The 17,194-nt window shown below is 46.0% G+C and overlaps 1 protein-coding gene across 4 annotated transcripts in view; it reads left to right on the forward strand.

The window, feature by feature from the left end:
* The first annotated feature begins 3,250 nt into the window (after window positions 1–3,250).
* MVB12B (multivesicular body subunit 12B) overlaps window positions 3,251–17,194 on the forward strand; it is a 106,152-nt gene continuing 92,208 nt past the window's right edge. For 2 of the 4 annotated variants that reach the window (XM_077304912.1, XM_077304914.1), the window contains exon 1: window positions 3,699–4,046. In XM_077304912.1, the coding sequence (XP_077161027.1) occupies window positions 3,981–4,046 (66 nt within the window). In that variant the 5' untranslated portion in view covers window positions 3,699–3,980. Of the gene's footprint in view, window positions 3,386–3,656; window positions 4,047–17,194 lie in introns of those variants that run through there. The other 2 variants (XM_077304915.1, XM_077304913.1) reach the window with 2 other exon arrangements.

Below are 17,194 nucleotides of genomic sequence, written 5' to 3' on the forward strand. Positions count from 1 at the left end.
ATTCAAATGTTACTATTCTTTGTCATAGATTTTTAATCCTGTCCACCATACAGCCCTAATCAGCTACTTGATAATATCTGTCCCACATAATATATTTCTGATAAGGGCTTAGAGAAGGAGTGTGTCTCATGGCTTAAGTGCCACTCAGCACTTAACACCCACTCAGGGCAGCTGTCTCACCCCTGAGTGCCTCCTCCTCCAACCGTCTTGCCTGTCTGTCCAGCAGCCAGCCAATCACCTTCCGTCCCCCACCCCTGATCATCTCCTCTTCCTTGTATTACATTGCTGTCAGCCCATTTAGGCCTGGTGCGTTGTCCTTTTTCATATTTTTATTGCCTGGGAAATTTCTTGAATTATTAGATGTAAGATTTCTGTTTTCTGGCATAATTTTGTAATCAGGATATCTTTTAAATATTCTCTTATGCCATTTTCGGAAACAGATGTCTTTTTATAGAATCCTCCGAAAGCATTGGTATATTGTTCTTGTATTTCTTTTTCTGTGCATATGGTATATGGTTTGATGTCCTTTGTTTATTCATTTATACACACAAAAGCTTGTATCTTGAATTAAACTTTGTCAGTCTTAATGGTACCACTGGACTGAAACCTTGTTCTCTTCATTTATACATGTTATTAGTCTTTTTTCCTTTCTTCTTCCTAAAACAGTATGCCAAATATCTGCCAGGTTTGTCTGCATGTTCAGAATGCCTTTGTTTAATTTTTTTTTCTGAACCACTTCCATTTCTAACATAATTGATTTTTTAATTGTCTAATTTCTACTTATATATCTTTCTTGTTCTTCCTGTTCTTTTTTATGCTTGTTTATGACATCATCATCTTGTACAAAAAGAGCATAGTTTAGTCTCCATTTTCCTCTTGGTTTTCTGCCACCAAATGTGGATGATACTCCCAAAACTTTGAAACTCCCTCCTTAGGGAGTTTCATCTGTCTCTCTGCATTGTTGTCTTCTGCCAGGTGGCAAAGACTTTTTTTGCATTACTTGGCATCCCCCCCACCCCAGTAACTGTTACTGCCCTTTTTCTTTACTGTATTGTTATGTGTGTTGGTCCATCGATATGTTTTTATTGAATTGCTTTTTTATATATACTTTATTATTTGAAATGCTGTTTCAATGTTTGCTGCCTTGGGGATCCTATTTGCATGGGGAAATAGTGTTGAAATACTTTAAAGAAATATAATATTTGAAAAAGCAAAAGTACAATTCAAATCCTCAATAAAACTCAACAAATAAAATCAAGAAAACAATTGAATGGCTGTCATAAATTGGGGTCTATGTTACAGATATGAGATTTGTATGTGGCTGGACTTTCTCTGTGGTGGAACTTCCTTCCTCAGGAAACTTTTTTTTAAACTTCTGGCCTGCCAGTTATCTTTTTAGCCTATTTGTCAGGTGGATATTTAGTGGCAAATAAACTGAATTGATCCCTTGATTTTTGCTGCTCATGGTTTTGGGGTCTTTTATTGTTAAAATTGGAGTGTGTTGCTGTTTGATGTCTGGCAGCCATGCTCGTGGGTTTTCTCATAGAAATTATTTTACCCCCTTTTATTGAAATCCATCTTCGATGCTAATTTTAGCAAAAATGAAATTACAATATAAGAAAGGAAGGTTCAAAACATAAACAGAGAAAAACAGAACCTTTCCAAGGCAATTGGTACAATAAATTTTATATATAAATAATTTTTTAAGGACCAACCAAAACGGTTTCTAGATATACTCTGTTTTCACAATTTTTCTTCAGTGGTTGATTCCTTATACTCTTATCAAGCAATTTATATCTATATCTATCTATCTAGATATGGATGGATGGATGGATGAATGGATGGATGGATGAATGGATGGATAGATGGATAGATGGATAGATGGATAGATGGATAGATGGATAGATGGATAGATGGATAGATGGATAGATGGATAGATGGATAGATGGATAGATGGATAGATAGATAGATGGATAGATAGATAGATAAGCAGGCCACCAGCTCTGTAAAGTATTATGGGGAATGTCAGTCAATGTTTTTTGGTTGGTCCTTAAAAATTATTGATATATAAAATTTATTGTACCGATTGCCTTGGAAAGGTTCTGTTTTTCTCAATTTTAGCCAAAAGGCAGACATTAATTTTTCTAAACTAGTTAATAACTGTAAGCAACATTGTAAAAGCATGGGAATATTGATGGACACTGCCGTGAGCTGGCTTGCTGGGAGAGCGGTATAAGGTAAAGGTAAAGGTATCCCCTGTGCAAGCACCGAGTCATGTCTGACCCTTGGGGTGACGCCCTCTAGCGTTTTCATGGCAGACTCAATACAGGGTGGTTTGCCAGTGCCTTCCCCAAGAAGGCACTGGCAAACTGGGAGAGCGGTATAAAAAAAGATAAATAAATAATACGGGAATAAAATTTCACAGATGGAGCACCACAGCAGAAAAGGCCCTGGTCTGCATGGCTATTCACCTTACACAGGAACACAAGAGCCCTACTGGATGAGACCAATGGTCCATGTCAGGGGTAGTCAAACTGCGGCCCTCCAGATGTCCATGGACTACAATTCCCAGGAGCCCCTGCCAGCATTCGCTGGCAGAGGCTCCTGGGAATTGTAGTCCATGGACATCTGGAGGGCCGCAGTTTGAGTACCCCTGGTCCATGTAGCCCAGCATCCTGATTTATACAGTGGCCAGCCAGTTACCCTGGAGCAGCAACAAACTGGCCTCCCTCCACCTCCCGGCAGAATGTGCATATGGGAGCAGGCAGCCTTTCAAGTACCCCGACATAGTTAACCTATGAGAGTATCACGAGGTGTGCCAGGAAGCCATTAATTTGCAGCCCATGTCTATGAATGATTAATCAGAAGAAAGTCCTACGGAGTTGGAGAGGATTTATTGTGAGTACATTCACAGTCGCTGCTTTAAGGAGCATTATGAAGTATTAGATAAAGGCAGGAAGCGCTTTATCCACCGCGCCTGTCATGATAATTGCACAGAGAGCCTCCAGGTTCAGAGGCAGTATATCCCTAAAGGCCAGAGGTGTCTTCCCCGCTACTGATCTCCCCAGAGGCATCCGCCTGGCCGCTGCTGGAAACAGAACACTGGGCTAAAAGAACCCCGGCCAGCCTATTTCCTCAGCAGCCAGCCTCACGGAGTCCTCTTCCCGTTGGATTGCAGCCTGCGGCGCAAGCCAGCCCAGGCAAGCCTTCCTTGTTCGGAAGTTACGTGCTACCGCTTGCAAGCCGACACTCTCTCCCGTCCACGTGCCTAGGAATCCAGACGGAAGCTCCCCTTGCCGCCTCCCCTGCATCGCCAGGTGCGATCCCGGAGCCCTTTCGGTGTCGGGGACTGAACGGCGTGCACCTCTCCGGCCCCGGGAAGGAGGTGAGCGAGCGCCTTCGGGGGCGGCCCGGGCTCCAGCAGCGGCTCGTCCCTGGTCGCGCCCGGGCTTGCCTGGCTCGGGTCGAGGGGGAGAGGCAGCCCGGGCGTGCGCCCAGGGCGCAAAGGCCAGCCGGCCAAGGGCCCCGTGCGCCATGGCGCGCCGGGGGTCCCCGGGTGTGCGGCAGCCCCCGCTCTCGGCCCGGCCGCTGTTGGCGGGGAAGCGAGCGGCAGTGCGGGCTCCGGGAGGCAGGGGGCTCTGTGCTTGCGCCGCGGCGTCGGCGTCTCCTCGGAGGCGGCGTCAGGCAGGCTCGCCTCGGCCGCGCTTCCTCCGCCCTCGCCCATGGCTCCCGCCGCCGGCCTAGGCTCCTGACGGCTCCGTCGCTGGGCGCACTGGGCCGGGGGCCTCGCTCGGGCGCGCCTGGTAAGGGCCGCCGCCGCCGCCGCCTCTTCCTCCTCCTCCTTGTCTTCCTGCGGGCCGCGCAGGCCGTCTCTCTCCCCGCTCCTTCGCTCGCTCGCTCGCTCGCTCGCTGCCGCCTCTCCGCCTCTCCTTCTCCTCCTCCTCCTGCTGCCTCTACTCCGCTCCCCGCCCTGCCGGGCAATGAGAAGCTGCTTCTGCCTGAAACGGGGGAGCCGGGATCAGCCGCCGCCAGCGCCCCGGGCAACAGTTAAGTGTCTCCCCGGGAGCCTTTGGGGCCAGGCCTGGCTGGAGCCCCATCCCGGGCTGGGCCCTGCGACCCCTCGCTCTGCTTTCTTGGTCCCGGTGCCTTTCCGTGGCGCCCCCCCCCTCCAGTTCTCCTTTAGCTTGGATTTTCCCCCTTTGGGTGGCTGGGCAGGGGGGTAGGTGGGGGGCTTCCTCATAACCGAACCGCGTCCCCTCCTTTCCACCTAATGCACAACAATGCGAGGCTCGGTTCTTTCTTTCCCCCCCTCCCCGGTTTGGCTGGGGGAAGATGTTGTGGGGCGCTGTTCATTGTGGGGACGCAGCTTCCTGCTTTTGGCTTTTTTTTTGACAAGCTGGAGACTTTGGCAAGAGCGATTTCCTGGCCAGGGTTCATAACAATAGACTGGCTTTGTCTTCTGTTTATGGAGCGCCCCCCTCCCCCAATTATAATATGTGCCCAGTTCTAATGCAAGAAATGAAGATTCCTCTCCTGCCCTCTCCACAATCTAGCATGACCTGGCACAATATTTAATGAACCCTGACCCCCAAATCCGCACCCCCAGTAATATATATATATATATATTTATAACTCTTCCCCTCCGGGTTCTTGAAGGCAGAAAGCTGCCTTCTGTTGAGTTTCAGTCCATGGGTCCTTCTAGTATGCTCTCTATCCTTTTCAAGATGCCAAGAAGTGATCCAGGGACCATCTGCATACTAAACCTGTGCTGGTTTCTTGTACAAATAACACCATAGTTGGATTTTTAAAAGGAAAAAAAAAAAAGCTTCCATTTCTCCCCCCTCTCCTGCGTTGCCACTTTGAGTAGGATGCTTTCTCCTGCAGCAAGTCAAGTGAGTCATACAAAGAGGATCTAGGTGGCATGAAGAGGGAGTGAAGGAGGATCCGCTCCCCGTTTGTGCTGCAGATCTGTGGAACTCATTGCTGTTAGAAAGGCTCAAGGCCCTGAATGAGACATGACTCTGCAGTTTTCTTCTGATACGGTGTTAAAAACCCAGTGTAAGAAGAGACAATACTAAAAATGCTTGTAGACCTGCATCCTGGTAGTTGTATTGTGAAAAGACAAGAGCTGGAAATGTTGAGGAAAGGTAAAGGTAAAGGTATCCCCTGTGCAAGCACCGGGTCATGTCTGACCCTTGGGGTGACGCCCTCCAGCGTTTTCATGGCAGACTCAATACGGGGTGGTTTGCCAGTGCCTTCCCCAGTCATTACCGTTTACCCCCCAGCAAGCTGGGTACTAATTTTACCGACCTCGGAAGGATGGAAGGCCGAGTCAGTCCTGAGCCGGCTGCTGGGATTGAACTCCCAGCCTCATGGGCAGAGCTTTCAGACTGCATATCTGCTGCCTTACCACTCTGCGCCACAAGAGGCTCATATGTTGAGGAAAGGGCAGCCTAAACAAGGAAGAGGGTGGAACGTCTCTTTCCCACAAGTAGAAGTGAAAACATCTTGGTCTTTAGAGCACAGGAAAGAATTCAGCTAACGGAAAACATGGAAGCGGTTTATGAAATTTTGGATGGGAAAACAAGCATCCCTTTTATAGAACTGAAAACCAGAGTCACTGAATGCATGGCAGCAAATTTAGGGCATTACTTGCGATGGTGCATAATTAACGTGCCTTTTTCCTTGAATCAATTTAAACGGGGTGTTCCTAACAGATTTTTTTTAAAAAAATTGGTTAATAGTCTTTCATCCAAGTACAGAAAAGAATCATAGGAGGTACATGGATATTCTTGTGATGCTGCCACAAAAACCCATCCCTTAGCAAGTTATCCATGTGTCTTGCAGTATGAGTCCATTAATAATGCAATGCCCATTGATTTGAATGGGTTTAGACTGGGGGTAATTTTACATTGCATTGCAGGTATAGAATGTAGATTTGCTAACATACCTTTCAGTAAGTGTGGTATGTGTGCCATGTTGTAAGTAATCAAACATACACGACTCCACATCCCAGCTGGACAGTTAACATTTATGTGTGGGTCAAACTTGAAAAACCCAAGAGGGTGGGTGTGAATGGGTGTGCAGTTGACCCAAACAGCAGAACAATGGCGTCCTCAGGTGGGACCACTTCAGATGGCAAGAGGAGGTGGATCATATTTTTGAATGCTCCTTGCCTTAAAATAGTAGAACATTGGCACAGGTAGTACTGGGCTGAGCCAGATTCCCCCTCCCCCCCTTGATGTGCAAGTTTTTTTACCAGTATGGGATTTTTCCATGGGGCAGATTTAAAAAATGACAACTCCCAGCGGCAGTCTGAAGAATTCACTCTACTGTGTTAGAATTCTGGCACTCCTCTCTGCTCCTTGTGTGTCCGGTCAGCCATTGCATGTCTCTTACCTTGGCTGCACTTTCCTAAGTAGTGTTAAAACCTTTCCTAGTTCACTGAAGTCATTGAATTTAGAAGGGTATAACTCTGCACCACTAGATTGTTCTTTGTTGTCTGAACCATACATGTTGTCTGACACGGAATGATCACGTGTTTAACCGGGCAACTGTCCAGTTTGGGTTTCTTTGGCGTGTGCAACAGTCCACATCCTGCCATGATACCCATCTGCGTGATCAACTGTTTTGGGAAGTACGATTGAAGACCCCCATTCCTCTATCATCTGTGTTTCCTTTGCTTTATCCACAGGAAGCTTAAGGGGAGGGCTTAATGCTTCCATTGACGTACCAGCAAAAATAGAGAGCGTTCATCCTGTTTGATAACAATGTCGGCTTTCTTTCCCTATCGCCACCTGCTGTACAGCTCAGGGTAGAATTAGCCACACCACATGTCTGGAAAGATGGAATCAAAGCAGAAAAGAAACCCAATATCCTTACCAGATGCTTTTATTCAATAGGCATTCCTGTCTTATGCATGTATTAGGGCATTAAGCAGCTGGCCAAAATAGCACAATCTAGCATGCATATAGTGCATTAAAAGCAAATAACATTTACTCTTTCTGGCTTCCTTGCGATGGCCATGAAAGGTAGGCCACTAATTTTATCACAGGCTCGGCAGCGTGGGGTAGGGGAAAGGAACCTATGAGAACTCCTTGAGAGCCAGTTTGGTGTAGTGGTTAGGAGTGCGGACTTCTAATCTGGCATGCCGGGTTCGATTCTGTACTCCCCCGCATGCAGCCAGCTAGGTGATCTTGGGCTCGCCACAGCACTGATAAAACTGTTCTGAACCAAGTAGTCTTTGACTGGCTCTCTCAGACTCACCCACCTCACAGGGTGTCTGTTGTGAGGAGAGGAAAGGGAAGGCGACTGTAAGCCGCTTTGAGCCTCCTCCGGGTAGAGAAAAGCAGCATATAAGACCCAACTCTTCTTCTTCTCCTTCTTCTCCTTCTTCTCCTTCTCCTTCTTCTCCTTCTTCTTTCTTCTTCTTCTTTCTTCTTCTTCTTCTTCTTCTTCTTCTTCTTCTTCTTCTTCTTCTTCTTCTTCTTCTTCTTCTTCTTCTTCTTCTTCTTCTTCAAAACATATTTGTACCCCACCTGATCCTCTCAGAATGAGTGGACCCAAAAACATACATGTCTAGTAACAGGCTAAAAATAATATAAAATTAAGAGGCACACTTCAAAAATATGCAATGTTAACACACTCTTAAAAACAGTACAGTTAAAAATGTAGACTAATCTGCCCAAACAGTGTACCTTCCACCAAATACCCTCTGGAATAAAATCATTTTATGGCATTCTCCTCATGTTAAATCTTGAGCTTGGGATTTCCCATCTGCTGTAGTCCGTTAGCTAACAGAGCTATGCGTTGGGAAACCCCTGAATGGATTCTCACCTTTGCCATGAACTTCCTATAATGGCCTTAAGAAAGACACTTCTGGCCTGACTCTGCAATATGAGTCTATTACTGTTGATTGCTTTACAGTGCCTGTTGCATATAAAACACTACAGACTGTTTAAAATGCTACATAGATGTGTGATGATGATGATTAATAATATCAATAATAATAATTATTATTTATTCGATTTGTATGACCGCCACTCTTGGAAACCAGCTCGTGGCGGTTCACAATAACTCACTACAAATAAATACATTAAAACCATTAAAAATTCCCCATTAAAACCCCATAAACAATGACTCAGTCATAATGATGGCGATTAATAACTATTCCCACACAGGCCCACTGGATGAGCAGAAGGGAGCTGATGGATAGTTGGGCATGGGTGGAACAATCTAGGGAACCAGGCCAGTCTAATACTGGAGAGGGGCCCAATCTTAGCCCCGGGGCCACTACCTGGTCTCAGACAAACACCTGGCGGAAGAGTTCTGTTTTGCAGGCAGGCCCTGCGGAACTCAGAGAGCTCCGACAGGGCCCATAGCTCTTCAGGGAGCTCATTCCACCAGGTAGGGGCCAGGACTGAAAAGGCCCTGGCTCTTGTTGAGGCCAGGCGTGCCTTCCGGAGTCCCGGGATCATCAGCAGATTCTTTCCTGCAGAGCGAAATGCCCTGCGGGGGTCATAATAATAATGATAGTGATGTAACTGCTACACCAGCCGTGGCCATCGCATACCAGCTGGCTGCATACAATAACATACTGCTAAGCTAGCCTGCACCCCTACAGAAGTCGTTACAGACTAAAACCAACAAGGGGTGTCTGCGTGGAGGAATGTTTTTTTGCCCGTTCACCTTAAGGCAAGCATTCTTCACCACGGGTGACTCTGCTGGTAATGTTGCATTCAGATTATGCAACAGTAAATTGATTGAATGTACAGTCGATGCTCGATTAAGCTACTGGCGGATGGTACCATCCGTGCAAAGTGCAATGGTGGTTAGGTTTTGAATCCATACGACCACATATGTCCCTTTGTGACAGAACCGCAAGTGTGCAGCCACAGTGCGAGGGGAAGGGAAAGTGTGAAAAAGGGGCAAGTTTCATGCATCCTTAACCAAAACTAGAATCCTGAGCATGGCAACAGATGATATGTTACTGGCTGGCAACAGCACGTCTGCAATTTCCAGACAGTTTCTATGCATCTGGCCAAGACCCTCTAGCAGCTGGTGGCTGGAAAACGGGGCTTCCTAAAGGGTCTGAGGAAGACCTGCTAGAACAGATTGAGGTTCATCTAGTCCAGCTTTTCTCAACATTTTTACCATTGAGAACCTGCTACCTTTGGGAAACTCCAGAAGTGGTGTGATTGTGCAGAATATGGTTGGGAAGCATAGCTGTATACATGCCCACCTGGGGCCCCTCCTCTTTTCGCCCCCTCCAGGACCATTGCTTGCCATTTGGGGATGGGGGAGGTGGGGCAACATGACCAAACATGGCCATGTCATCTGATAAATGTCTAAAAATATATTAAAAATTAATTAACTTCCACCCATTTGTGAAACCCTTCCAGGACAATCAAGGAGACCAGAGTTTCATAGAACTCTGGTTGAGAAGACTTGATCTAGTCCGCCAGCATGTTTCTCACAGTGACCACCCAGATATTTCTGGGAACCCCACAGGTGAAATAGAAAGGCTAAAGCCCTCTTACCAGTCCCCACTGTACACCTTGGTTCTATTGTTTATGGCTAACTAGAGGCCAAGCCCCTTGCATTCAGGAATACAATGGGTGCTAGTTTAGGGTGGTGGGGAGGAAGAACTCTGCAGATGGCTTCCTCTCCCCCCAGGGGTGCTCCCCCCAGGTCCTGGCTGCAGCCAGCTATTAGGAAACTCACCGGTACGGGCAGCTCTCAGGTGGCAGGGATCTGCAGCCTCTGAGCCTCGGAGGGAAGTGGAAGTAAGAGGGGGTGGTCAGTGGTGGGGGATGGAAGGCCATTGGTTGGCCGCTGGACAGACAGCCAGGCAAGTCGGTTGGAGGAGGAGGCACTCAGGGGTGGGACAGCTGCCCTGAGTGGGTGTTAAGCACTGAGTGGCATTTAAGCCATGAGACATGCTCCTCCTCCAAAGCCTTATCAGAAATATATAGTGGAGTAGATAGATAGATGATAAATAATAAGCATTTGTTATACAATACACACATATCATGTATAGTTTCTAATGTACAGTCTCTCTTTCTCTCTTGCACACCATGCACTAACATGGTAACCTTTACAATGACCTATGAAGTAGGACAGTAACATTCCTGCATTACAGAGTTGAACCTAAGGCTGAGGAATGCTGAGTTGCCTCAGACTTCCTAGTGAGAGCATGGCAAAGATGACATTTGAACCAAGGACCTCTTGGGTCATAGGTCCTTTGCTTGGCCCTGATGCAACAGGTCTTCCTGAGTCCTTTCACGGTGCATCCTTAGCTTTGGGAATGTTTAGATTAAGTTTTGGTCCTGTCCGTGTGTAGTGTGCATGACTGCCTCATTGCATCCTTACAGCCAACCCTGTGAAGTAGGTCTATGCTGAGAGAGAGCGACTAACTCAAAGCCACTGGGGGGAACTTCATGGCAGAGTGAAGGGTTGAACTGGACCTCCTGGATTCTGCTCTAGCTGTTCTGCCACGTTTTTTTGCAGCCTTCCAGGAGGGATCATCTTATGAATTGGCTTTTGGTCTATGTCCTCAATGGACCATGAAGCCAAGTTGCATAATCTCTGAGATCCACCAGGATCTCAGATGTTGATTGTGTTGTGGCCCTCAGGGCATTCCTAGTTCCCCCCTCCTTCCTTTAATCTTCACCGCAGTCCTCTGAAGTAGTCTGTGCCCAGGGAGAATGACTGGAGCTGGTTCACTCAAGTGAGATTCATAGCAAGCAAACATTGGAAGTCGGGTCTGCCCAGCCCTAGTCCAGCACACCACACTGACGCAAGATACAATGCAGAAATTCTTGAATGCTCCATATTTTTGTGTATATTATTTTATTCCCAGGATTGTACAGTAAAAACAAAATTTCACAGCAAGTCCCAAAATGGTTAAAGAAACGGGATATATAGAACTTGACCAGTGTCTCAGGCTCGGCATGGGGATAGCTCAGAGCCTCAGCTTCATCCCCAAACAAGTGAGCCTAGCAATCTCTCTGAAGTCGTTGGGTGACGCTAATGTAAATGTCTCAAGGAGATCCTGTTTCCTTAGGTCCAGTGTAAGCGCAGCCTGCAGGACTGAAAAATAATGTCCTAAACCAGGGGTAGTCAAACTGTGGCCCTCCAGATGTCCATGGACTACAACTCCCATGAGCCCCTGCCAGTGTTCGCTAGCAAGGGCTCATGGGAATTGTAGTCCATGGACATCTGGAGGGCCGCAGTTTGACTACCCCTGCCCTAAACCAAGCTTTCGCAACAAGGATTTTGTGAAACCCTGGGGTTTCTTGATGGCCCTCAAAGGGTTTCCCAAATGGGTTGGAGTTAATTAATATGTGTATATATATATATTTTAAGTTTGCTAAACCTTTATTGGTTGATATGATATTGGGGAGAATATAGGAAACATCTTGGAAATGGGTAGTTGTTGCTGACCTAGTTTTAGCTATCAATTGATTTTTAAATTTATTTTTCATGTTTATATAGTTTTATCTCTTGAATTGCTATGTTTTGTGATTGTGCACTGCCCTGAGCCAGCTCACTGGGAGGGCGGTATAGAAATCAAATAAATAAATACGGTCGTTGAACTGCCCCCCCACCCAAAATGGCCAAGGATGGACCTGGAGGGGGAGGGAAGGGGAGGGGCCCCACGTTGGCATGGACACAGCTATGCTTCCCAACCACATTCTGCATGACTGTGCCACTCTTGGGTTTCCTCAATGTCTGAAGAATGCTTCAGGGGTTTCTCAGTGATAAAAATATGGAGAAAGCCTGCCTTTCTGTGCTGGGTTGTTTGACTCAGTGGCACTGCAGCATGAAATATGGAACAGGTTTATATGTCTGTTTGAAGGAGGGTTTCTGAAGCTGTAGTGTTTCTGGGAACTGGACTTCCAGACTGCGTAGTTCACTGCATGCTCAGTGTGACCACTTTATCTGGAGATGCAGAAGATTGGCCTTGCAGCTATCTGCATGAAAAACCCATGTTCAGTCTTTTAAGGGCCAAAACGGACATGATGGCACCCTTGTGGCTGTTGTGAAGATGCTGCTGCCATTTCAGAGTGGTTTAGAACCACTTGCCTGGTCCCTCACACCTTTTCAAGTGTTGAAACTGGCCCAGAGTGTAATGTGTGCAGCTATTTCAGCATGAAAAATCATGGGCAGGAGGACCAGGAGTGCCTCAGCCCACAGTGTCCTGGGCCTAATCAGCATGGCACCCTTATGGCATTTGTAACGTGTCAGCAGCACCCCCATGGCAGACATGAAATTGTTGTCAAATCCTGTTTGGCCTTACACTGCACATCTTCTCGGGCTGGCTCACTCAGGAAGCCTTATTGCTTCTTACTTGTAGCACTGCAGCGACTCATGTGCGTTAATAGGCATTGGATCTGCAGCAACTATTGATTCTTGTTTTTCAGACTCTTCTGGGTAATTAAAGGATTTCTCGGAAGCTTACCACATGGGTTTCCCTGCCAAAAAATCTGCTAGTTGTGTACAGGCTTGCTATTTCTAGATGTGTAACCACAGGGGAGTGTGCTTGTGTGTCCTCACTTGGGACTAGGGGGTAGTGATAAGATCTGGCCAGTGCTTCACTGTAGCAGACACTGGAACACAATCAAAACAGGGAGCCATTGGTCTCCCATTCTGCTCCTTGCAGTGGCTTGTCAAATGAAGGCCACACACCAGCCATAGCCTTCTTTGAGTGTTGCTCTCTGACAACGGATCCCTGTGTGGTCCAAAATGCTCCGGAGTATACAGAAACACAAAGCAACCCTAAAGCCTCATGCACAACAAAGTGTGTACATAACTCAGTTCCTTGGATCCTGAGGAATGGCAGCTGAATGTGTGAACCGACACCATTGAAAAATATTGCAATTGTTGTGATGTGAGGGAATGTGTAAGCTTTGCCTAGAGTGGTTGAACCTGTGTTTGCCCTATACACCCCTGCACACTTTTAAAAGATAGACTTGTATGTAAGAAATACTCTCCCAAAACAGTTGTGCTTGTTTTGGTGAGTTCACGTGTCCTGTTCCTGTCTTTGTTTGGGCACATCTAACTTTGTTTCTTCTTGCTCGAAGGTTGGCAGAGCCAAGCAAATTTCACTATTTTGCTAGTTAAAAAACTATTTGAGTCCGGTAGCAATAGTTGCAGTCAATGTTTTCTCAGGCTGTGAGAAAACTATCATCATTGGTAGTATTGCACCTGTGCAAATATGATTGCACACAAATAAGACATGTTCTGTGGTCTCTACTTGACCCTCATTGCAAATACAGAACCGTTCCTCGAGAGGGAGTCCATCAAATTCCCCACTCAGGTAAGCAGAGGGTAGGGCATTGTGACAAAGGAAGGTAAAGGATCTCCTGTGCTCAGGATTTACCACTTTACTTAGATAGTGCATCAGGGTATTATGTTGCTGTTGTCAAACCAATGTACGTTTGGGAACCTGTCCTGAGAGTCTTAAGAAACAGGAAATCAAGGATATGATTAGGGCAGAGGTGGGTGGGAGAGAAGTATATAATGAGTCAATGTACCACAGTCTCCTTTATTATTTGGATTAAAGGCATATGAATATGTGCCAGAAGTTGATTCCCATAGACGAGGAAAATTGGATGTGTGGATCTCTTTGAGTTCTGAGCTAAGCAGTGTTGCCTGTGCTAGTGTGGGGCCTGGGTTGTTGCTCCCTTATTCCACCCAGAGAGCACTGGTGATTCAACCCACCACCCCCAGAAGAGCCTATTTTCCCGCCCCCGCCCCCTTTCAGCCATTCCTTTTACAAAACAGGTCTTTGTGAAGCAGTGACAAAGTCCGAATTGATGTGGATTTCCTCTCGCCCCCTGCCGCTCACTCCGAGTTGCACCCCCACAAGGACCGCTTTTGTGCCTTCAGCCTGACAAAGGTTTCTCTTTCTCATTCTTCCTTCCAGAAGAGAAGGCTTAGATTATTTTTGGCAGCTCCTAATGGAGAGAGAAATGCTCCTCTTTGTGCCAAAATACACCCAGAAACTGCTGGCCCCATTTGGTCACTTGGATCACCAGCAGTTGTTCGAAAAGATGGCAGCCATCTTGTTAGTCTGCTGATTACACTGATTTGCAGGCTTCAGCCAGCCTAGAAGTTGTGCGCTTTGGCTTTTTATCCTAGCTGACCTTCAGCCCTGTAAGAGTCATAGCTGATCGCAGCACTTCAGCAAGAGAAAGGTACTCAGTGAATAGTCTCTTCTTGATACCTCACAGGTTCAGAGCACTGTCTTATTCCATTGATGAGGCCAAGATGAAACGAAACTCAGCCTTAATGTAACTTGAAGTGTGGGTGAAAAAACTCCTAATCACTTTAAAGTCACCAAAATAGCTTGAAGATCAGGGGTAGTCAAACTGCGGCCCTTCAGATGTCCATGGACTACAATTCCCATGAGTCCCTGCCAGCAAATGCCAGCAAAAGCTGGCAGGGGCTCATGGGGATTGTAGTCCATGGGCATCTGGAGGGCCGCAGTTTGACTACCCCTGGTGTAAATAGAAGTTCTTGTGATGCTGTCTGAAGTTTTAGTCAAACAGGTTCGATAACTTGGGTGTCCCCAACACTCGAATTAAAGAAAACACCAAGGTTAAGAAACCAAAATATGTTTTTATTCATCTGCTGAGGAATAGGCTCCCTGCAGGAAAAGCAGTGACCCAAAAGGCAGAGAGCATGCAGGCTCTCTAAAACAAAGCATTTATACCTCTGATTACAATACAGGCACATGGTGAATTGCATGGTAACCTCCAGTTCAACCCCCAAAGTCTCTTGTTGGGATCCCCTGGTTATGTCATGTGCAGTTCTTGAGCTAGTGTGGGGGTGTAAAGATGGTGCTGGAGGGTGTTGCTTTTATTATGTAAATGATGCTGATTAAAACTCCTTCTAGTTGGTTACTTGTGGTCAGTTCATTCGGCATGAAACACTGTGCTAGAACTAGGATTCTTTGTTCTTTGGTTAGTTAGATTCATTCGAATCTATGTTAGTCACGTAACTTGCTCTGAACGCAATGGCCATCTATAAGAATTGCAGCTCGGAATGCATGAAGCAAATGGGAAAGGGTTCTTATTCTATGCTGCTCTCAGCTATGCTGATAAGCATTTCCTGAGTCTCAGCAGAAACAGACTGTGACTCTTTCATGTGAACTGAATTTCTGGTCAGAGAAGAGGTGAATTATAAAGCATATAAGCACAGCCGTTTTGTATATGTTTTTGTCACCCCAACAGTGAGATCGTACAGAGGCAAGTTCATACAGAGTGCCAAACTAGAACTGGGGGGTGAACAGGGTTTAAATCATTAGGTGACTCTGGGCTTTTTGGTGTCACTTGACCTAGCCTACCTCATAGGGATATAGTGAGGATAAAATTGAGGAGACCCATTTTCAGTGCTCTGATGGCATTCAATTGGCAGTGGGGCTACATTTGCAAACTCGTGTTCCAGTATGAGGACTGGCCTAGCTGTGAAGCAGGTAAATCCAGGTGTATTCTTCAGTGGAGGGACTCTTGGTTCAGTTGTTGAAACCAGCAGTATAGATCTTAAGCACTACCATTAAGCCCACAATTGTTTATTTATTTGTTTGTTTGCTTATTTATTTATTTATTTTCTTAGATTTTATACCACCCTCCCATACGGCCCAGGAACATTGTGGGATACATAGACATTATACATCAATAACAGTAACAAAAATATATTAATGACAATTCCAGCAGTAAATACAAGTTTAACAGGTTAGCATAATTAACTCATTGAACAATTTCGTTAGAACAACTTTAACAAGCCCCTACGGAGGTCAGAAACGTTCAGATTACGGAGGGTATGATTTGAGGGGGACTGCTGGATGTTTCTAGGTCCGATTGTTGACTTGATTGACTTTTGACTGAAGCTGGAATCTCCCTCTCCTCTCCACACAAAAATCCAGTGTATTGGGGAGAACAGTTTTGTTTAGTCATTTAGAACATATAGATGATGGCTCATAAAGCAAAAACGATAGAATAGAATTATAAAAACAACAGCATAAGGCATGGTTAACAGTAAAAAAAAAAAACACCATCCAGGAGCATCAAATAGCAGTCTAAAATGATATCCATATTTTTATTTATTTTGCAAAATGTATTTTCTGCCTTCCTGCCCTTACAAGCACTTAAGCTAAATGCAGACCATGGCAACCTGATATGGCAGAATCTGGTCACAGCAGACTGCCTCACTGAGAGCTAGGCCCAGTCCCTGCTATAATTGGAGAGGTATCTGGTTTTGGAGTCCTTGATGCTGAAGGGGGTGTGATGTGAGTGGAAAGTGAATGGGCTGTCTTTCAGAAATGTGTGTGTATGTATGGTGCTACTTAGACCAGAGAAGCTCTGCCTGGTTTCTGGAGGGGCATTTTGCTCCAAAGACTGTCACTCGCCAAAAAGAAGCTCCTCAAGGGAGGGTAAAAAGCCATATAGAAATCATCCCATTCCATTGAGCATGTGTTTCAGAGATTGTGGGTTTAGCTTATTGATTCTCTGTACGAATAGCATAAAGCAGGGGTAGTCAACCTGTGGTCCTCCAGATGTTCATGGACTACAATTCCCATGAGCTCCTGTCAGCAAACCTACCCCTGGCATAAAGTACTCATATCCCACATTTCTTGGCTTTGCTGTAATGTTACTAGGACTTCAGCTCATGATAAAGTAAGGTCTTTGCTTTCTGATACAGACCCATTTGTGACACAAAGGGCTGCCTTGGCTTTGGCCGCAAGAAAGTTTCGAGCTGGCCTTTGGCTAGTACTGTGGGCTAATGAGCAGAATGTATGGGTTAAGTGTAATTTTTATTCTGGTTAAGCGATAACCCTGTCAGATCTGTGTTTGTTTTGAACAATTTTATTGTTATCTCATCTTGCGATGGCCTAGTGCAATAAAGTTTGACTTGACTACTAGGACTTGGAGTGAGATGGACTACGTGTTCAAAAACAGTTTTCTTCTTTCCCGCCACATGAAATGGAATGTTACAGAAAAATGCTTTTCGTGTAGTGGTTAGGAGTACGGATTTAATCTGGCATGCCGGGTTCGATTCTGCACTTTCCCACATGCAGCCAGCTGGGTGACCTTGGGCTTGCCACGGCACTGTTCTGACTGAGCAGTGATATCAGTTCTCTCTCAGCCTCACCCACCTCACAGGGTGTCTGTTGTGGGGAGAGGAATGG

The sequence above is a fragment of the Paroedura picta genome, chromosome 12 (genome assembly GCF_049243985.1).
Source record: "Paroedura picta isolate Pp20150507F chromosome 12, Ppicta_v3.0, whole genome shotgun sequence".
Lineage (NCBI taxonomy): Eukaryota > Metazoa > Chordata > Lepidosauria > Squamata > Gekkonidae > Paroedura > Paroedura picta.